The following is a 22,772-nucleotide window of genomic DNA, read 5'->3' on the forward strand; positions in this document are numbered from 1 at the left end:
CCCCCCCCCCCCCCCAAAAAAAAAGGTATGGAGGGCCGTTGCTTCTTTGTGGCTGTGAATGTGTAGGGCAAGTATCTGGTGGTGGGCCTGTGGTTGCTGTTACTCAGAAGATGGGCAGTTGGGAGGAGGAGCTGGATATGAGCAGGGAAGAGGATGCAGAGCAGGGAAGAAACAGAGTGAGGGCAGACTTGAAGCCTCTAGCACAGAGGTTGTATTAAAAAAGAAGGCATGATAGAGTGTTCTAGGAAATGAATTGCGGAAATGTAGGATTGTTTGACAGGACAGATGGCCCTTGAGGTTAGTGGTCATGAGTTTAAAGTATTACCAGGTAGCATGGTGAATTTTTTCTCCAGTTACAGGCTTCAGGTTAAGGCATGGAATGGTTAGGGTTGGGATTTTGCCAAGTTAGTAAAGAGAGAGGTGCAAAAAAGTTGAGTAATTGAAGTATTGACTTTGGAATCTGTGTTTTGTTAGGAGGCAAGTAAGAACCGGGGCTGATTGAAATAGTAAAACGTTGATAGGATCAGGATGTAGGTCCTGATGGAATGAAAAGAGTTGTTGAAGTCAGGAGTGGTGATTGGAGAGTGAAATACTTGGAAATGAAATTCTGAAAGGGATAACCTTATTGATAAAGTCTGTGACAATAGAAGTGGGTGATGGCAATAGGAAGAAGGACAGGATCATTGGAGAAGAAGAGGTCAATTCCGCAGAGTGAGCAGAATTTTAAAATTGTCTGTATTGGTATTAAATTCACCAATAATTATTAGTGGGGTAATATTGGAGATAGTGATAGTGAACAAGGTAATAATATTTTCTAAATGTAAGGGAAGTAACCAGCATCTATATATGCAACCAGGAATGGTGGGAGGTGATGAAGTCCAATGGCATAAGCGTTGAAGCCAGAGCTTTTAAGGGAAGGATTTACGGTGAAAGAAGGCAATACAGTAATTTTGAAAAGGCAGTGAGGATCGACTTGGACAGCTTCCCCACCCCTAGGTGTGGTGGATGAGGGTTATAGGAGAGAAAACTACGATTTGAGAGGGCTGCAGGGGAATCTCAGGGGAGAGCCAGGTTTTAGAGAAAAGATGGGACGCTTCAGAGAAGAGTTAGGATCAAAGGAATTTTGCTGGAGAACATGGTGGAGGGGTTTGGGATTTGTGGAAGAGTAGAAGCTGCACTCAGATCAGGTGCTGTACCCAAATGCATGGTGGTGAGTAATGACCAGGATATGTTAGGGTTTTTTTTGGGTAGTGACTGAGGTAAATAATCATGAATAGCACAATGCAGTTCATTCAGATGGTCCCTTAGGCAGAATATGGAATTGAGAGCATGACTTATTGGGGGGAAGGAGAGTTGAGGAGTTTGCCAGGAGCATGTGGGGCGCCTTCCTTTCCCAGAGGCTAATGACTATCTTGAGAGTAGTATCCTCCTGTCCATGTGTATATAGATGGATTACACATGGGTGAATCCATAATCTAAACAATATTTTTTTGTGTTTTTGAAAATGATATATAAATAGTATCATCTTCATAATATTTTACAATTTAAAACATTAATATGTTTTTAGGATCTACCCCCTTGCTACATGTACTTCTGCTTTGTTCATTGTCACTGCTGAATGGAATCCCAGTGTGTGAATGTACACTATTCCTATTTTTTTATCCATCTCCCATAGATATTTGAGTTGTTTCCATTTTTTGCTATTACAAATGATGTTACACATAATGTTTATGTACATGTCTTCTTGTGTACACAGTGAGAATTTTTTCTGGGGAAAATAGTCTACAAGTAGAATTTCTAGACAGTGTTAGCTATTTGATCGTGTCAAATTGATCTTTAAAGTGTTATACTAATGTACACAGACTGCTCCAAATCCTCACCTCCTCCTGATAATAGTTTTGTATTGTAAGACCTAAAGTATTTGTCATTTAAAAGAGTGATTTTCAACCCTTTTCATCTTCTGGCACACATAAACTAATTACTAAAATTAAGAAATATATTTTTTGCCGATCTGACAAAAAAATAGATATAATTTTGATTCATTCACACCAGACGGCTATCATTGTGTTGGCTGTTGTCCTTTTTTTTATTGGACAATCTAAGGAAAAAGAGATCAGTGCCCCTGACTAAAGAGTCAGGTATTGCATGTTGGTTTTTAATCCCCATCCCAGGATATGTTTACTGATTTTACAGAGGGAGGAAGGGAGGGAGGGAGGGAAAAAAAGAAAGAAACATCGATCAGTTGCTTCCTGTACGAGCCCCAACAGGGAATTGAACCTGCTACCGTTTTGGTATACAGGCCGATGCTCCAACCAACTGAGCACCTGGCCATGACAGGTATTGCATGTTTTAAAAATTCTTGTGGCACACTAGTTGAAAATCATTGATTTAGAAGAATGTGAGCCCTAGCCCCGTGGTCAGCAAACTGGCTCGTGAGCCACATGCGGCTCTTTGGCCCATTGAGTGTAGCTCTTCCTAAGCCTTAGGAGTACCCTAATTAAGTTAATAACAATGTACCTACCTATATAGTTTAAGTTTAAAAAATTTGGCTCTCAAAAGAAATTTCAATCATACTGTTGATCTTTGGCTCTGTTGACTAATGAGTTTGCCGACCACTGCCCTAGCCAGTGTTTCTAAGTGGTTAGAGCATCGGCCCATGGACTGAAGGGTCACTGTTTCCAGTCCATTCAAGGTCACATACCTCGGTTGTAGGCTCCATCCCTGCTTGGGGGAGGAAGCAGTCGAGACACACTGATGTTTCTCTCTCTCAATCTCTCTAAAAATCAATGGGGAAAAAGTTCTCAGGTGAGGGTTAACAAAAAACAAACAACAACAAAAAAAGAAGAAAAATAGAAGAATGCGAAATGGCATCTCTTTGTGGTTTTAATTTACATTTTCATGATGACTATTAAATTTGAAACTCTTTTCATATGTTTAGTGACTATTTTATTTTCCTTCTCTGTGAATTATCTGTTCATATTTTTTGCTTATTTATAATCCTTCTATTGTTTTGTAAGTTTAAATTTATTTTTATATTTAAAAATCAGCTTATTGAGTATAACTTGTATACAATTTTAAGTGTACAATTCAGTGAGTTTGGACCAATGTATAGAGTCATGGAACCATCACCACTGTCATGATATAGAAATGTTTCATTGCCCCAGAGTGTGGCCCCATATCCCTTAGTTGTCTCTCTTCTCCCTCACTCAACCCCTAGCACCTGGCAATCACTGATTGACTTTTTGACAACATAGTTTTGCATTTTCTAGACTTTTGTTTAAATTTAATCATATAGTATATAGTCTTTTATGTCTTGGTTGTTGTTTTTGCTTGGCTTATGAATTTTGAGATTAATTCAAGTTTTTGTGTGTTTCAGTAGTTTGTTCATTTTTATTGCTGAGTAGTATTCCATTGTAGGGAGGTACTCTAATTTATCCATTCACAAGTTAATGGGTTGTTTCAGTTTATGGATATTACAAACAAAGCTGCTAAAACATTCAAGTACAAGTCTTTGTGTGGATGGGCCTGTGCTTTTATTTATTTTTTGGTTAATATCTAGAAGTGGCATTGTTGGATTGGCATTAATTATGAAAGTAGTAAGCATGTATATGTTTAGTGGCCATTTTACTTTCCTTCTCTGTGAATTGTGTTCATATTCTTTGCTTATTTATATTCCTCCTATTGATTTGTAAGTTTAAAATTTATTAAGCATGTATTAAGCAAATACATGTTTTTCGCCACCTTTATATCTTCTTAGGTGAAGTGTCTGTTCGAATCTTTTAATCAGGTTGTTTGTTTTCTTATTGGGTTGTACAGTTCTTTATAGTCTCTGGATAAAAGACCTTTATCAGGTGTTTTGTAAGTATTTCCTTCCTGTGTGTGGCTTGCCTTTTGACTCACTTATCACTGTAGTTTTATTTTTTTTTTTAAGTATAATTTATATATAGTAAAATTCACCCTTTTTAGGATGAAGTTTTACGAGTTTTTACAAATGCATACAATAGCATTTCCACCACCACAATCAAGATTTAGAACATTTTCATCACTCTAACAAGTTCCCTCCTGCCTCTTTGTATATCTGTTATTCCTCTTATCCTCAGCCCTGGGCAACCAGTAATATCTCTTCTTTACTTAAAGTTTTTTCCCCTTTCTAGGAAGTCATGAGAATGATGTCATACTGTGTGATGCTTTTTGAGTCTTCTTTTCAGTCACTTAGCATTAATGAATTTGAGATTGATCCATGTTATTATTTGTATCAGTAGTTTACTCCTTTTTATTTCATTGTAGTATTTTGTACCTAAGTTTATCTGTTTACCAATTGAAGGATCTTTGGTTTGTTACCAGTTTTTGTTACCAGGTTATGAATAAAGTTGCTATAAACATTCATATACAAGTTTTTGAACATAAGTTTTTATTTCTCTTGGGTAATACATAGGAGTAGGATTGTTGGGTCAGATAATAGGTAGAAGTATATTTAACTTTGTAAGAAAGTACTAACCCATTTTCCAAAGTGATTGCCATTCCCACCATGACTGTGTAGTAAGTTCTAGTTGCTCTGCATTCTGGCCAGCACTTGGTATTATCTTTTTTTGTTTTGTTTTTAATCTCAGCCATTCTGAGAGTTGTGTAGTGGTACCTCATTGTAGTTTTATTTTGAATTTTCCTAATGATGCTCAAGCATATTTTCATGTGCTTTATTTGTCTTCATATATATTCCATCATGAAGGAACTGTGCATATCTTTTACCCATTTTTAATAATTTGGTTGTATATTTTCTTTTAAAATATATTTTATTGATTTTTTACAGAGAGGAAGGGAGAGAGATAGAGAGCTCTAAACATCGATGAGAGAGAAACATCGACCAGCTGCCTCCTGCACATCTCCCACGGGGGATGTGCCCTCAACCCAGGTACATGCTCTTAACCAGAATCGAACCTGGGACCCTCCAGTCCGCAGGCCGACGCTCCATCCACTGAGCCAAACTGCTTCGGCTGGTTGTATATTTTCTTATTGTTGAATTCTGAGAGGTCAGATTTCATTGTATGGATGTACCTAAGTTTATTTGTTTATCAGTTGAAGGATCTTTGGTTTGTTACCAGTTTTTGTTATAGGTTATGAATAAAACTTGAGGCCCAGTGCATGAAATTTGTGCTCAGGTACGGTCCCTAGGCTCTGCTAGTTTGTATGTTGGAATTTTTTCATTTCATCTAAATTGCTGAACTTTGTTGGCATAAAATTGTTCAAAATATGTATTCCCATACTCTTTTGATGTTTGTACGATTTATAGTGATATCTCTTATTTCATTCTGATATTGGTAAATTGTATCTACTCTCTTTTATTTTTGGAAAATTTGTCTATAGGGTTATAAACTTATTGGTTTCTTAACAGAACCAGCTTTTGTTTCATTGATTTGTCTCTGTTGTTTTTCTCTTCCAAACTAAGTGTGCAAAAACTAGAATGTTAAAAAATCAAACCAGAGGAAGGGGAAAAAAAAGAAAAGTACAAATCATGTAATAGATGGTAGATAGATCACCATTATCTACATTAAATGTAAATGAAGAACACAAAAATATTTTTAAAAATCTATATTGAGTCATAACGCAAGACAACACATTTCAAAGGAATGAAATTATATAGACTGTGTTCTATAATTACAGTGGATTAGTGTTGGACATCATAAAGGAGTAACAAGGTAATTCACCATATTTGGTATGGTTTTTGTTTTTGTTTTTGTTTTTTAGCATATGTTTTTATATTAGGAACACATTTCTGTTCTGCTTCCAGCCATGATGAAGTAGAGGGTCTAGATTTACCCTGCTACCATTAATACCTAGAAAATCAAACAAAATATATTAACCGGTAGTTTTCAGGCATTGAATTAATAGGTATCCCAGGACTGCAATCTGAAGAAAAAGGAAAATAAGGTGAGTCCTTGGAGTACAGTAGCTCACTGTCCAGAGGCAGATTACAGGCCTCAAGTCAGGAAGAGCATACTGAGTTGAGAAGACGTGGAGTTGGAGAGGCTAAGAAAGCTCGAATTTGAAGGGCAGGGGAAGAGAAGAGAGGGAGGGAAGAAAGAAAGGCAGGAGATAGTTTCAGCAATTTACTGAGGGCCCCCCTTTATTTTTTGGATAAGAACTGATCTGTGCATATGTAAAAGGAAACTACTCAAGGCCAAAGGAAGAATCACCAGAATACTAGGCTAAGAATAGTTCATATTCCTCCCCAGTGAGAGTGGAAAGACTTGTCACCTGGTATAGTTCTCAGGAAGATATCACCTCAGTAATCTATCTATATATAAAAGGCTAATATGCAAAGTGTTCCTACGGGAGTTCGACCAGGAGACAGGGAGTTCGATTGCTTGCTATGACATGCACTGATGAGTGGAATGAAGGAAGTCCCCAGCCGGCAGCTGGCAACCAGGGAAGGGAGGCCCCGGCCGGCAGCCAGGGAAGGGATGCCCTGGCCAGCAGCTGGAAGGCCCCGATCCACCCTGATCACTGCTTAGGCCTGAGAACCCTACCAGTGCATGAATTTCATGCACCAGGCCTCTAGTGGGAATATATTAGCCTTAGACTAAAGCTTTAAACTTCTTACAAGCCTGAAACGTGAAAAACTGATCCCAGGTAACTTAACTTCATGATAAGTAAACAACATGTACAATATTATGTAATATATACAGCAAAATTCAGTGCCTAACAACATAAACTTCACAATGTATAGCATGCAATAAAAAATAATTCATAATCTGGAGAAAAATGCACCAACACACATGAACCCAGAAATAATAAAGACGATGGATGTGCAGGTAATGACGTTAAAATAGCTATTCTAGATGTGGTCTAGATCAGCGGATGCCAACCTTTCGGACCTCACGGACCACCAGTGGTCCACAGACTACCGGTTAGTGACTGCTGGTCTAGATGCTTAAGAATGTTTAGAAAGACATAAGAATGAGAAGCAAAATAAGATATCTAGAGACACTCAGAAATTTTTAAAAAGCTATCTATATATTTATCATTGGGTTAAATACACTGCATTGGGTTAATAGCAGATTAAAGACTACAGGAGGAAAAACCAGTGAGTTTGAAGATAGAAACTATCCGAAATGAAACAGAAAAGAGAGTGAATAAAAATAAACAGAACAGCAGCAACAACATGTGGAATAATAGTTTCGAAGTTCTATTTAGTGTTTAGCCTAGAAATTGCAACATGGACTTTTGACTTATCAAAAGTCTAATATTCATCTTTACCTTTTACCTGTTCGTGGACATTTGAGAACCTTAGGATGCTTTGTACTTAATATATTTGTGAGTATATAAACAGTGTATGTCATAACCTCGGTTTCTGTTCCTGCACATTTGCTCATGTCTTTACCACTTTTCAATAAAGGATTTTATTTTATTTTTTAGCAGTTATAGGTTCACAGCAAAATTAAGAGGAAGGTACAGAGATTTTCCATATACTCCCTGTCCCCTCACATGCACAGCCTCCCCATTATCAACATTCCCCAAAGTGGTACATTTGTTACAATTGACGAACCTATATTGATACAGTAATACCTCTGTATAACAGACTAATTCGGGAGAGGGGGGTGTCCATTAAAGCCAAAAGTCTGATATATAATAAAGTAGGTTTTCTGAATGCATATATTAAAAAATTAACAAATTACTTTACCTGTTTTTTACTTATGTAGATATGTTCGTGTAGTTAAAATTATGAATGAAAAGTTTAATTTCACAGTTTTCTGTATGTATTACTGTAATACATATAGGAGTTTTCTATATGTATTACTGTTTAACTTTATACTGAATAGGTCTAGCAAATGAATGCATTCACCAGTCACCGAGAGTAAACAAGTGCACACGCCTGGGTATGGCTTAGTGCATGTGGGAACATCAGCCCACACGTGTTAATAAAACTGCTGCAGAAAGTCCCGCCAGGGAACAGCAGGACCAGTTACTGAGTGCAGTGCGGTGTGATCACATGCTTATCACTCACCTGAACATTGTTTACTAGTGATGACACTTGGATTTAAATATGTAGACTAGAGTTGTCAATACTTATTTATGTTGGTGAAATTACTGCAGTGTTTTTCCCAACATATGGCCTATTCACTAAAATTTGTTAAAAGTAACAGTGAATTAATAACAAAAAATAACCTGTTAATTTAGTTATAAGCAAATCTCGGTTAAAAGCATTTAAAAATTGACAGGGTGTTCATTTTCACATAGGACATACAGACTAGAAATTTTATCCATTAAATCTGAAGTCCGTTAAATTGAGGTCTGCAAAATTGAGGGTTTTCTGTACCTCATAGTGACCCAGAGTCCATAGTTTCTGTTGGTGTTCAGTCTTGGTGTATGTATATTCTATAGATTTTGACATCCATAGAATGTATAATGATATCCATTTATTATGAAAATATCACACAGTATTTTCACTACCCTAAAAATCCTTTGTACTCCACTTAACTCCCCCCTAACTCCATTCCCTCCCAACTAATACCCAGCAATTATGGATCTTTTTACTATCTCTTTTTACTGCCTTTTTTAGAATACCATATAGTTGGACTTATACAACATACAGTATAGCCTTTTCAGATTGGCTTCTTTCACTTGTTAATTAATATGCATTTAAGTTTCCTCCATATCTTTTCATGGCTTGATAGCTCATTTATTTTTAATGCTGAATCATATTCTATTGTCTGGATGTAGCAGTTTATCCATTCATCTACTTAAGGACATTGGTTCCTTTCAACTTCTGGCAGGTATGAATGTAAGGCCGCTGTAAACATCCTTGTGCAAATTTTTACGTGGACATAAGTTTTCAACTCTTTTGGGTAAATATCAAGAGGCACTATTGCTGGATCATATGGTAATAGTCTACTTAGTTTGTAAGAAACCATCCAAACATCTTCTAAAGTGACTACTATTTTTGTGTCCACCCTCAGTGAATGAGAGTTCTTGTTGTCATTTCCTGTTGTCAGTGCTCAGATTCTGGCCATTCTATTAGGAGTATTATTGGTATCTCATTTTAATTTGCCTTTCCCTGATGACATATGTGGAGCATCTTTTTATATACTTACCACCCATATATCTTCCTAAGTGAGGTGTCTGTTAAGATCTTTGGTCCATTTTTAAATCAGGTCGTTTTCTTATTTTTGACTTGTAAGATTTTTTAAAACATATATTTTTATTGATTTCAGAGAGGAAAGAAGAGAAAGAGAGAGAGAAACATCAATGATGAGAGAGAATAATTGATTGGCTGCCTCTTGCACATCCCCCACTGGGGATCAAGCCTGCACGCTGGGCATGTGCCCTGACTGGGAAGTGAACCGTCATGACTTCTGGTTCATAGGTCAGTGCTCAAGCACTGAGCTATGCCGGTGCAGGCAAAGATTTTTTTAAAATATGTTTTGGATAACAGTCCCTTCTCTGGTACGTGTTCTGAAAGTATTTTCTTCCAGTCTGTGGCTTGTTCGTACTCTTGAATACTGTCTTTTGCACAAAAGTTTTTAATTTTAATAAAGGCCAGCTTATCAATTATTTCTATTATGATCATTCCTTGAGTATTATACTGGTATTTAAAAAGTCGTCTCCATACCCAGAGTTATCTAGGTTTTCTTCTAAGTTTTACAGTTTTGCATTTTATATTTAGGTCTGTGATCCATTTGAAGTTAATTTTTGTCAATGGTGTAAGGTTAGTCTAGATTTAATTTTTTGCATGTGGCTGTCCAGTTATTTCAGTACCATTTGTTGAAGAGTTTGTCTTTGTGCCAATGTATGGCCTTTTCTCTTAAGCCAAAGATCTGTTGACTATATTTATGTGGGTGTATCTCTGGGTGGTCTATTCTATTCCATTGATCAATTTGTCTGTTCTTTTGCCAATACCACACTGTCTTGTTACTATTTATCACTTTTTTCTTTCTACTCTTCATTTCTTGCTATATTTCTGAATTATTATCTAGAATAATTTTCCCTGTGCCTGAAGAATATACCTTCTTAGACTTTATTTTATGCTAGTAGGATCCTGGCCTTGTATTTCTGTAGCTAGGAGTTGTTTGTTTTTCCATTTGTGGCACCTATGAATTGCCTTTTATTTTGTCCTTGACTACATATTTAAAATTTTTGTTCCTATTTTATTTAGCATCTCTGTATATTTGTTTAGGCAATATGTTTTAGTAGGTATGAGCCCAACTTTGTCAATACTTTGTATTGTCACTTAAAAATTTTTAGTCATTTTGTTGGGTATTTGAAATGTGGTTTTAATTTTTTTGTATCTTCAGTTTTATTCTCCTTCAGGTAGATTTTTATTTTTTATATTCAGCTCTGAAGTTTTTATTCTTATTTTCTGTTTTCTTCTCCTAGTAGTTTCACATGGGATATCTGCCTTGTACTGGTTTTCTCTTTTTAGGAGGTTTTTTGTGTGTGTGTGTGTTTAATCACCGTGAGAACCCTCACACTCTTGTTCCTTTTTCTTATTGGGCTCAGTAGTCTCCACTAGATTCTTCCTATAGCTTAAACTCTGAGTCTGGGTCTGATGTATTTGAGTTTCACTACTTATAGACATTTGAAGTTACTTGGTAGAGAATGAGGCTACGGGCCAGAGGAACCAGTGCTCATAGTGTATGGATAAATCAGAGGTCCAGGTGAGGAGAAAGGTAGACAAAACTTTATTATTGTTAGCTTAACATGTATTTTAGATCCGGGTATCCAGAAATGTTAATAGTTGAAAAGGAGAGTTAGTTATACAACCACGGATACTTTAAGGAAAACATCTGTATATGATGAACTAAGGAAAATGCAGAGTCTGTCCATCCCTTTATATTTTTATTTTTAAAGACTTTAAAAAATACACTTTCCGGGACAAGTCTTTAATAGGTGAAATAAGCCACCCAGAGAAAGACAAGTACCACATAATCTCACTTATATGAGGAATCTAAAGAACAGAATGAACTGATGAACAAAATAGGACCAGAGGCATGGATACATGGAACAGACTGACAGATCTCAGAGGGGAAGAGGATGAGGAGGACGGGAATTGATCAACCAAAGAATATATCTGCGCATATGTATAACCCATGGACACAGACAGTGTGGTGAAGACCCAGGGGTGCGGGGCAGGATGGAGGAAGGCAAAGGGAGGGAGGATGAGGACACATGCAATAGAGTCAACAATAAAAAAAAATCTTAAGTCTTTGGACTCACACTGCCCAAGTCCAACTTTGGGTCTCTTTACATAAAAATCCAGATAATTAACTGAAATTTTGAGTTTTCATCTAGGTGTTTTCCAGTGTCAGTGCAGCAACGACTGGTGCTTAGGATATAGTTGTATTCTGAGTATTTTCTTATCCAGATGTTTTTGAAAGGGCTTTTTTGGGTGTATGAGAATCTTTTTAAGAAAAACTTTCTAAATATATCTACTTGGTGTTCTCATTTCAAACATTTTAGAAAGCTATTTTCTTAGGAATAACCTGTTGCCTTTTATAAATAATTTCAGCAAATATTGCGAAGAATGTGCTACCTTACCATCAAAGAAATGGCTAACATCTCTGAGGATGTCATCATTGTCACAAGCAGGTAAGTGAATGGTCAAAACCTAGGGTGGAATACTTATTTATTTAGTGGGAATGCTTGTTGTTCTCTTGATATTAATTTTACTTGTTTGACTGTAAGAAAGTCAATAGGAATTTAAAAGAATATAATATCTCAAAGCATTCTTTTCTGAAATGTGTTGTCATGTAAAAACTATTCCTATCTGATAACATGATAGATATGATTAAATTTTAAATGTTTTAAAATATATGTAAACAAAACTAAAGAGTTGTGTTTCACTGAAATAAAATATTTACATCAGAATATTTACAATAGAAAGAACTCCTCTACTTGAAAAAATTCCAAGTGATAATTCATAAAATAACCAATATAAAGGTTCAAAATATCTTTAGTTGTTTTCAGAAAATGTAACCAGAAAATGTAAATTAACTCAAGAATGAGTTATGATATTTTTACTCCTCAAATTGGCAAAAGAAAAAAGACAGTCATTACTTGTAAGGGAGACTATTTTGTATATAGAAAGAAGGTAGAAAAATAAATTGATTCAGTTTCTCTAAAAAGCAGCTTGGCAACTTTAGTTGAATGCTTGAAAGGGTTTATCCCTTTGACCCAGTAATGCCACATCTCTGCAACAACGTTCAGAAAATAATCAAAAAGAGCACTGAAAGACTTGTATACAGTGATGTTCACTGCAACACTGTTTACATTGGCAAAAAGGATAAAACAACTTAAATGTCTACCATTGTTAATAATTACTTAATCATATTTCATAATCTGATTTTTAATTTTTTGAAAATATTTTTGAAACATCCTTTTTTTTTATTTCAGAGAGGAAGGGAGAGAGATAGATTGAAACATCAATGATGAGAAAGCATCATTGATCGGCCTCCTCCTGCACGCCCCACACTGGGCATCGAGCCCACAACTCAGGCATGTGCCTTTACCGGGAATCGAACCATGGCCTCCTGGTCCATTGGTTGATGCTCAACCACTGAGCCATGCCAGCTGGGCTGAAGTATCTTTAGTGATGTGGAAAAGTCCTCAATAAAGGGCTGGATGAGAGTTGGATTCAAGTCTACGTATTCCATATAGTCTCACTTAAAAACAATATTTTATATATGGACATAAAACATGTGGATGGAAATACACCTATATATTATCAGGAAGTTATTTCTGGATATTTGGGGTTGTGGCTATTTATTTTCTTTAAACTTTTGATCATTTCCAAATGTCCTAGAATGAGTATGTATAATTTAGAGTTCTAAAATATGTAACAGGTGCTATTTAAAAAATAACTGCCTTCTTAATTATAACTCACTTAAGTGAATATGGCTTTGGTAAAACAAAATAAATTTTGGAGGAGGGTGCTTATATTTAACCAGCAGTTGTGTTGAATGTAGTTTCAATTTCCAGAGCTTTCAGCTAGAAGCTGAAAGGCAGTGTAAATAGTCACTGAAACAGAATAGGCTAGAGTAGCTGGTGTTGGTTCAGTAGTTCGACAGTGGCAGGGCTGGCGTCTCTTGAATTCTCATGGATATTCTCACATTATTGCAAAATAGATACCTGAATTACTGGAAGTGCACCATTCAAGGTGGGTGGGGTACTGGGAAGGGGGCCAGGGAGGGCAGCACCATCTAGCTGCCTCTTTTATCAGTTTTATGCAATAGCTTTTCCCAAGGCAATTTTTAGATTTCATTTGGCACAGCTGTATTATATGACCATGCTTAGGCGTTCAGGAAAGTGAGTATTTAGTTTTTATAGCCCAAGTATTAGGGGCAGGCAAGGAAGAAGGGGTTGGAAATAGGTATTGGATTAGCCCAGCCATGGGCAAACTATGGCCCGCGGCCCGTTTGAAATGAATAAAACTAAAAAAAAAAAAAAAAAAAAAAGACCGTACCCTTTTATGTAATGATGTTTACTTTGAATTTATATTAGTTCACACAAACACTCCATCCATGCTTTTGTTCCGGCCCTCCGGTCCAGTTTAAGAACCCATTGTGGCCCTCGAGTCAAAAAGTTTGCCCACCCCTGGATTAGCCAATGAACAGTGTCTGCCACAAGAAAGACATAGAAAATCTTCACTAGATCAGCTAGCTTCACTAAATATTGGAAAAATTGAAAATAGATTAGTCAACTATTGATTGAGAGTTTTTTGTTTGTTTAATTGCTAATATTCCCTCTGAATCTTATTAGACTGCCTTAAATTATGGTTTTTTTGTTCATTTTAAGTGATTAGTAAATGTGGTAGGTAGAATAATAATGCCCCTCCCCCACTCAAAGATGGCCCCATCCTGATTCCCAAAACCTGTGACTGTGTTACATCACGTGGCAGAAGGGAGTGAAAGTTGCTGATCAGCAGGTAGGGAGAGTATCCTGGATTATCCAGATGGGCCCAATATAAGGCTAAGGGCCCTTAAAAGGGGAAGAGGGAGGCAGGAGGAAGGGTCATAGGGAGATGTGTTGACGGAAGCCAGGCCAGAGAGATACAATCTTGCTGGATTTGGAGATGGAGGAAGGGGGCCGTGAGCCAAGGACTTTTGTTTCAGATGGAAAAGGTAAGGAATGGACTCACCCCTACAGCCTCCAGAGAGGAATGCAGCCCTGCTGACACCTTGATTTTAGCCCAGTGCGACCTGTTTTGGACTTCTAACTTACAGAGCTGAAAGATAAAGAAATGAATGTCTTAAGCCTTTAAGTTTGTGGTAATTTGTTACAGCAGCAATAGTAAACCAGTAGGGTCTTGCAGTATAGAAGTGTATCAAGTTAGTATGTTGTGTACCTTAAATTTACATAATGTTATATGTCAGTTATATCTCAAAGCTAGAAAAATGAGAAAAGAAAACTAATAGAGATTTTGGTACCGGGGTGCTGCTTATTAGATAACAAATATCTAAAAATGTGGAAGTGGCTTTGGAATTGAGCAGCTGCTGGAAATATTTTGAAGAGCATGATAGAAAAAGCCGCTATTGACGTGAACAGACTGTTACTAGAAATGTGGATGTCAATGACTGCTACAGAGAAGTGACATAGAGAAGTGACTGTCCGTATAAATATGGGCCTTGCTCTGGCTGGTGTCTCAGTGGTTAGAGCACTGGCCCGCATACCCAAGGGCTTTGGGTTTGGTTCTGTCAAGGGGATGTACCTGGGTTGCTGGTTCATTCCTTGCCCCAGTCGGGTGCACGTGGGAGGCAACCAATCGATATGTCTCTTTCACAGCAATGTTTTTTCTCTCTCTCTTACCCCTCTCCTTTCCCTCCCTTCCACTCTATCTAAAAGCAATGGAAAAATATCCTTAGGTGAGGATTAAAAAATAATAATAAATAAAATAAAATATGGGCCTTCAAGGTGCTGCTATTGAAAGCTCAGAAGAAAATGGGGAAGATGATAGAAACTGGAGGAAAGGGGATCCTTGTTATGTAGTGACAGAAAGTTGGTGGAACTGTGTCCTGCAGTCCTGTGGCAAGCAGGACTCCTAATCAATGAATTTAACTGAGATTTCCAAACAGCGTTGAGGTGTGGCCTGGTTTCTTTTGTGACAGTAAATTTGAGAGTAGAGAAATTTAAGAGAGACCTGTTAAACAAGAACCAGGAGTTCTTTACAAAAAAAACAATTGTACAGTAAACCCTCAATTTTGTGGACCTTGATTTAACGGACTTTGAATTTAATGGTCAAAATTTCTGGTCCGTGTGTCATAAGTGAAAAGTAACACCCTTTTAATTTTTTGTTGCTATTGTTAATCCTCACCCAAGGATATTTTTTTCATTGATTTTTAGAGAGGGGAAGGGAGGGGAGAAGGAGGGAGGAAGGAAACAGGGAGGGAGTAGGCCTGGATCAAACCTACAACCCAGGTACATGCCCTTGACCTGGAATCGAACCCGAGACCCTTTGTGTGTGGGCTGACACTGTAACCGTGGAGCAACACCAGCCAGGGCCACCCTGTTAATTATAAAATGCTATTAACCAAGATTTGCTTATAATTAAGTTAACAGGTTAGTTTGTTATTAATTCAGTTACATTTTTTAAAATTCACTGTTATTTTTAACAAATTTTAGCAAATAGGCCATATGCTGGAAAAAAACACTGTAGTAATTTTGCTGACAAAAATAAATATTACATATCTCCCCCTCTAATCTACACATTGAAATAAATCCAAGAGTCACTGCTCACAATGTTTGGCGAATGATTAGCACGTGATCACTGCATCGGGGGCGGTGATTGGTCCTGTTGTTCCCTGGGGTGACTTTCTGCAGCAGTTTTAACACGTGTGAGCCGATGTTCCACATGCGCTAAGCCACGCCCCAGCCGTGTGCATCTGTTGACTTTCGATGTGAATGCATGTATTTGCTGGACCTATTCAGTATAAAGTTAAAATGACTGTAATATAGCAAACCTTTCTGTGAAATTAAACTTTTCATACATACTTAAATTTTAATTACACAATCATGTCATGTCTATATAAGTGAAAACAGGTAAATGAACTAATTTGTCAATTTTTTAACATACATTTGGAAAACCTACTTTTTTATATAACGGACTTTCGGCTTTAACGGACACCTCCTTGCCTGAGTCTGTTAGATCGAGGTTTTATACACCTGAAACTAATACAATGTTATATGCCAATTATACCTTTTTTAAACAAGGAACCAGAAATTCTTAATTTTCGAAATTCTTAGCCTACCAAAATGGCAAAGGATGCTAAAATAAGATCCAGTAGGAAAACATGCTGTAGAGAAAAAGTCAAAGGGGTTACTCTGTAGTCTTTTGCTAAAACCTCAGAAAGATTGAAAGGTCAAAGTACTCACTTACACAAAACACTCTGAAGAGATCAAGGGTGGGACTCTGATTCCCTCAGCTTCTAAGGAGAAGCCAAAAATAGAGGCGGGAATATCCAGACAAGATCTCTGAGGGGGCCTCTTGTCTAATGGAGGGCGCATATGGTGGTCCCACAGGCTCTTGAGAGTCTTCGAGCAGCAACACTGCCAGTTTGAACTAAAAGGAACAGAGAGAGGACAAAGTGAAAGAAGGCTGTCAGAGCCCCAAATCTGCAAGCAGGAAACATGCTGCCCGCTGTAAACTGGAAGGGTGGCTCTGAGGGCAGAAGCGCAGGCCCATTGGTAGAGCTGGGGAGTATAGAGAATTCTGCCTAGGACTTGAGCCCTTTTCCAGTTTGCCTATCTCGATTTCAAATTTGCATGGGACCAGTGACTCTTCTTCTTCCATTTCTCTCTTTTTGAACAGGAATGATTATATCTGTTATCCTATGGCAGTCCCACTCTTGTATTGGGAGCCAAGAACACCTAGTTTTATAGGTTCACAGGTGGAGAGGAATTTTGCCTCAGGACAGATGGATTATATCCAGAGTCTGACCCATACCTCATTTGGTTGATTTTGATGATATGATTGGGACTTCTGAGTGAAATTTAGGTGAGATTTGGACTTTGCATTGATGCTGTTGTCAACCTAAGAAATGTCCAAACTTGTAAGAATTTTTATGAGTTTATTTGAGCCAAACTGATGGCAATTGCCGGGAAGCAAAACCTCAACGGATTGAGAAAATGCTCTGGAAAATGGCAGTTTTGCACCTTATCTTATACATTACAGTAAAAGGGGAAGGTATAAGTGGGTTACATGAAATCCACTGGTAATAGATTAGGGAGGTGGGAGAAAGCTCGGGGGTGAGGTGGGTGGGCAAACCTCAGGAATTGGATAAAAAGTAAAATAATAGACACATATTTCTCTTATATAGGTTGGTACAGGGTAGTTAACAATCAACACGATAACAGTAACAATGAGGGGATGTGTGGTCCCTGCTCTGGTGTGGTAGTTGTGCTTTGGAATGGGGGGGTGAGGGGAAGGGCATTATTTTGTAATTCCAAAGGCATGGTATCAGGTATGTTATCCTAGATGCAAAAAGACAACAGACAGGCTCAGTTAAGGTGAAGATTGACATTTGTTAGGGAAAAATATTGCCCTAGGACATGACTACCCACCCTGAACTGCTTTTAGTCAGAAAGTTTTAATTTCAGACCATCCTGTGTAGTTACTTTAGGTCTCTGAGTTTGTAAGGCGGCCATGCAGGCCTCCTTTGAGTCTGTCAGGTTTAGTATGTGGCCCCTTTTGGTCCACATGTCCCTCTTTAGATTATAAATCCAAAGGATGCATTGATGACCACCCTTGTGTTTGGATAATGAGGTCCCAGGGTGCTAGGAAGGCTTAGCCCTAGGAAGTTTCAGAATCAGCATCAGTCTTGCTGAATGATGGACCATTGGGGATGGAACCTTGGATGGAAGTCAAGGCCAAATTTTCTCAAAAGTGAAAAGTAGATAAATGGGAAGCATTCAGGTCTTAAGGGCCTTTATTAAGAAAAATACTCTGGGTCATTTCTAACCTATAAGCTATCATGATCCAAGTTTTGTTGCCTAATTTTCCTATGTATTTTGCATATAGTATAGCATTCACTTATAGTTTGAGGACATACCTTGCATCTTTCCAGTTTTCATAATCTGACCATGAGATGGATTCCTATTTACTGTGACCCATATACTTCCATTGGAAGCACTCGTGTGCTGTTATTGATCTGACTTCCACTAGTTCTGCAATTGGAAGCTGGAGCCTTAAGTTTTAATCAGAACCAAGGCTGTAGGAACACAATGCTGTAAATTACAATTACCATTTAAAATTTCAGAGGCCAAGAGGACAGTAAGAGTTTCAAGATTTCCTGTGCTTCAGTAGTAGTTATAGAGGGCCATGTTTTTATGCCATTTCAGCTTCTACCTGAATTAATATAGTAGTCTTTGTTGGGTTAAAGGGTAAGTATATTCCCATAATTTGATTCTGGAATTTATATGTAAAATTCCTTCCTTATATTGTTTTTCACTAAGTTTCTACAACTGCCCTCCGCTTAGTTTGTCTCTTTTTATTCCTTCAAAAATATCCAGCTTATTAGGACAAACTATTTTAACTTCTCTTAAAAATATACACATCCTTTTCCTTCTTTTTGCAATAGCATTTCTTCTAAATTTCAAAAGAGAAGCTATATAAAAAAGAGTATTATAACACCTTCAGCAATTATTAACAGTTGGGCTATATACACAAGGTTTGAGAAAAGTCTAAAGAACAAATATAATATTATTAATATTAGCAGACAGGTAAATACATTCAAACAAATGAAAGTCAACATCAATTTGTAGGTATACCTTGCCTTGTCCATGTCTTGGGATAGCTGTCAGTTTTTGATGTTGTCAATTTCTCATCCTGAAGAAATCTTTAAATCTCCACTGTAGGAAGAGGCAAGTGTCAGAGACAGGGGCAGATGTCCATTTGTGGTTAAGCACCGGATAAGGTCCCTCCCAGTGATGTTGGAGAGAGTTTTTGATTAATGTCTTTCCAATGGACATGGTTGTAAGTCGTGGTCTTTGAAGTCTTCATCTCCCAGGAGTGCACTGTGGAATGAATGTCACTAATTTATCAGTTTCTATAAGCTGGTTAATGAGCCCTTGATAATACAGAATGTCTTCTTTTAGTAAAGTTGATTCATATGTCCCTTCATCTTGATTCATAGGGCAGCTGGTGGACTATTTCATAAAGAGAAAGACTGTGTTTATCAAAAGAAGTAGATTTCAGGTTGAGGATCAGTATAGGGAGAGCTTTTGACCACGGGAGATTAAAAGTTTCTGAAAATTTATTTAGTTGAGTTTTAATTGTACCATTTGTATGTAGTAGTTATAGAGGGCCATGTTGAGGGAGAATTGAGGGTGATAGGCACAATGAAAATATTATAGAATAGGCCACGTGTTACAAATTGATTGCATTATTTGACCAGTATAATGAGTCCCTCAGTCACTGTAACTCAGAGGGAATTCCCCAATTGGGAATTAATTTTTTTTCTAATAATTTACCTACCATTAGGCTGTGGTTCTCTTGCCAGGGAATGTCTCAACGCATACAAATAATAGCTAACACATATTTCTGTTCTTTAGATGGTAGTATTTGGATAAAATTCAATTACCATACTTAAAATGGATCTAAAGCAGGGGTGGGCAAACTTTTTGACTTGAGGGCCACAATGGGTTCTTAAACTGGACCGGAGGGCCGGAACAAAAGCATGGATGGAGTGTTTGTGTGAACTAATATAAATTCAAAGTAAACATCATTACATAAAAGGGTATGGTCTTTTTTTTTTTTTTTTAGTTTTATTTCAAACGGGCCGTAGTTTGCCCACGGCTGAGAAGTGGGAAATGTCCTTGGAACCTGTGGAAGGATTTCTCGGGGTTATATTTGGATAAATAGAATATGTGCTGTACAGTTTTTGAGTTACAGTAGCAGTAATATTTTTTACTTCGTGAAATTATTTTTTTCAAGACCCAATGTTTTAGCTTATGTACATATTAAAGTATAGGTAATTAAACCACTATATGTGAGATTGGTTTCTGACTGGGTCCAAGTTGTATCTGTTTGCCTGAGACAAAGGTTCTCCCTTTTAATTGTCATATTCTCTTTTCTTCGGCAACTGTCCATTGGAACTATAAGATTTTTCTTTTTTAAAATTAATTTAATAGGAAGTAAGGTGAATCTCAGGTCTGGATAATTTGGCTGTTTAATGCTGCCGATCCAGCTGTAGCATTAGCTAGTAATTTCCTTTTGTTTCCATGGTGCCAGCTATTTAGAATCTTCTGGAATTTGGATAACTGCTAATGGTTTCAATTTTTGTATGACATCTAATAATTTTACAACCTATTTTCCATTCTTTATGGGCCGCCCTGTGGAAATTAAGAAACCGTGGTACTTCAACAATATTCTAAAGTTGTGAGCTACACCAAAGGCATAGCTACTATAGGTGTAAATATTGGCTATTTGATCTTTGGCCAATTGACAAGTTCAAGTTGTAACAATTCAGCTTGCTGGGCAGATTTTTTTTAGGGAGTTATTTCATGTCTAGCTTGGTAACATACCTGTTTATCTCTCAGCGATCCACTTGTAAGCCAGATTAAGTCAGCACTATCAAGGAGTTTCCTATAAACCATTCCTATGAATAAGAAGGTGATCAGTAAGCAAAACACTTTCATGGATGTCTTCATCCTGTAAAGAAAGCATAGTTGCTGGGTTGATTGTAACATCAAGTTCAAGTAAAATAGGTACAGGTGGCAAGAGTCAGTCGACTGACAGAATATTGAGTATGATAAGAATTTAGTGGAGTTCAACACAATCCTATAATAAAAAGCTAATATGCAAATTGACCAAAAAGTGGAATGACCAGTTGCTATGACACGCACTGACCACCAGGGTGTAGGTGCGCAACACAGGAGATGCCACCTGGTGGTCAGAGCGCTCCCACAGGGGGAATGCCACTCGGCCAGAAGCCCTGAGCATGGTTCATGGCTGGCAAGAGCAGCGGTGGTGGCAGGAGCCTCTCTCAGCTCTGCTGAGCTAAGGAGCAGGGAGCGGGCCTAAGCTGGCAGTCGGACATTCCCTGAGGGCTCCTGGACTGCAAGAGGGTGCAGGCCAGACTGAGATACCTCCCCAACCCCAAGTGCATGAATCTCGTGCACCGGGCCTCTAGTGAGAAATATAAACAAAAGAGAGCCCACAACTATCTTTTCTGTTTGCTTAACAACATGTCTATAGAAGAGATGGCTGTTATGCAGGGAGGGAACCTTTTGGCTACTGAGTCTAATTGCTGACTATAATAGCCTGCAGTTCTATGATAATCTGTATATTTTTAATTTTTTAAAAAAAGTATTTGCTTTATTTTTAATGTGTGTTTTTTTAAATTGATTTCAAAGAGATAGAAACATCTAATGATGAGAGCGATAACTGTTCAGCTGCCTCCTGCATGCCCCCTACTGGGGATAGAGCCCGCAACCCAGGCATATGCCTCGATTGGAAATCAAACCGTGATCTTCTGGTTCACTGGTCAACACTCAACCACTGAGCCACACCAACTGGGCCTGTATATTTTTTAGTTAAAACTCCTTTATTTTCATATATAAAAAGTTGGAAAGTTTATAATTAAGGTGTCCCAGAGTGGAAGCTTTAGATGATTCTTTAGAGATTTTATAGCTTGTTTCCCTTCTGGGTCCCACTGAATTGGGTCAGGTCAATTTGACTTTAATAGACATATAGAGGCTGGGCCATTAATGAAAAATTTGGAACCCAATTGTGACAATATCCAGTCTAACCCAGGAATTCTCTAAGCTGCTTTCTTGGTTTTGGAAGAGGAAAAAATAGAATTCCTCTGAATCTTTCAGGGTTAATTAGTAGCCCATTTTTAGAGATGAGATGGCCAAGGTATTTTACTTGAGGTAAGGAGAATTGAAGCTTATCCTTTGAGACCTTATGTTCTTTTATAGCTAGCTATTGTTATAGACAAATTGTGTCCTTTTTCCAGTCTAGTAATGTCCTAGAGCATACAAGTAAATTATTCACATACTAGAGGCCCCATGCAAGAATTTGTGCACAGGTGGGATCCTTCGGCCTGGCCGTCGATCGGGGCTGATTGGGGCCGGCCGGCTGGGGGGGGTGCGGGGACTGTGGGAGTTTGGCTGTGGGAGTGCACTGACCACCAGGGAGCAGCTTCTGCATTGAGCGTCTGCCCTCTGGTGGTCAGTGCACATCATAGCTACCAGCCAGTCGTCCGGTCGTAACGGTCGCTAGGCTTTTATATATATATACTAGAGGACCGGTGCACCAAAATTTGTGCACTTGGAGGGGAGGGGGGTCCCTCAGCCTGGCCTGTGCCCTCTCGCAGGCTGGGACCCCTCGGGAGATAACGACCTGCTGGCTTAGGCCTGCTCCCAGGTGGCAGAGGGCAGGCCCAATCCCTAGGTGCAGCCCCTGGTCGGGCTCAGAGCAGGGCCGATTGGGGAGTTGGGGCGCCGCCCCCTGTCATGCACAGAGCAGGGCGGATTGCGAGGTTGCGATGCCACCCTCGGTCACACTCAGGGTAGGGCCGATTGGGGGGTTGGGGCACCGCCCCGTCACACTCAAGGCAGGGTCGATGGGGAGGTTGCGGCGACACCCTCTTTCACACACAGAGCAGGGCCCATCAGGGGGGTTGGGGCTCCATACCCTGTCACGCACAGGGCAGGGTCAATCGGGGCTGGGGAGCTCCCCCCTGTCACTCACAGAGCAGGGCCGATCAGGGGGTTGGGGCGCCGCCACTCTCACACTCAGGGCAGGGCCGATGGGGAGGTTATGGCTCTACCCCATCACA

General features: G+C 38.5%; 1 protein-coding gene across 2 annotated transcripts in view; it reads left to right on the top strand.

The window, feature by feature from the left end:
* Positions 1-22,772, top strand: part of LOC102758583 (coatomer subunit gamma-2) — a 48,085-nt gene that overhangs the window by 7,927 nt on the left and 17,386 nt on the right. For both annotated transcript variants that reach the window (XM_015567275.1, XM_006752705.2), the window contains exon 5: positions 11,504-11,583. In XM_015567275.1, coding sequence (XP_015422761.1) covers positions 11,504-11,583 — 80 coding nt within the window. The remainder of the gene's footprint in view (positions 1-11,503; positions 11,584-22,772) is intronic.

Source organism: Myotis davidii, unplaced genomic scaffold, assembly GCF_000327345.1.
Source record: "Myotis davidii unplaced genomic scaffold, ASM32734v1 scaffold1290, whole genome shotgun sequence".
NCBI classification, from domain to species: Eukaryota; Metazoa; Chordata; class Mammalia; order Chiroptera; family Vespertilionidae; genus Myotis; species Myotis davidii.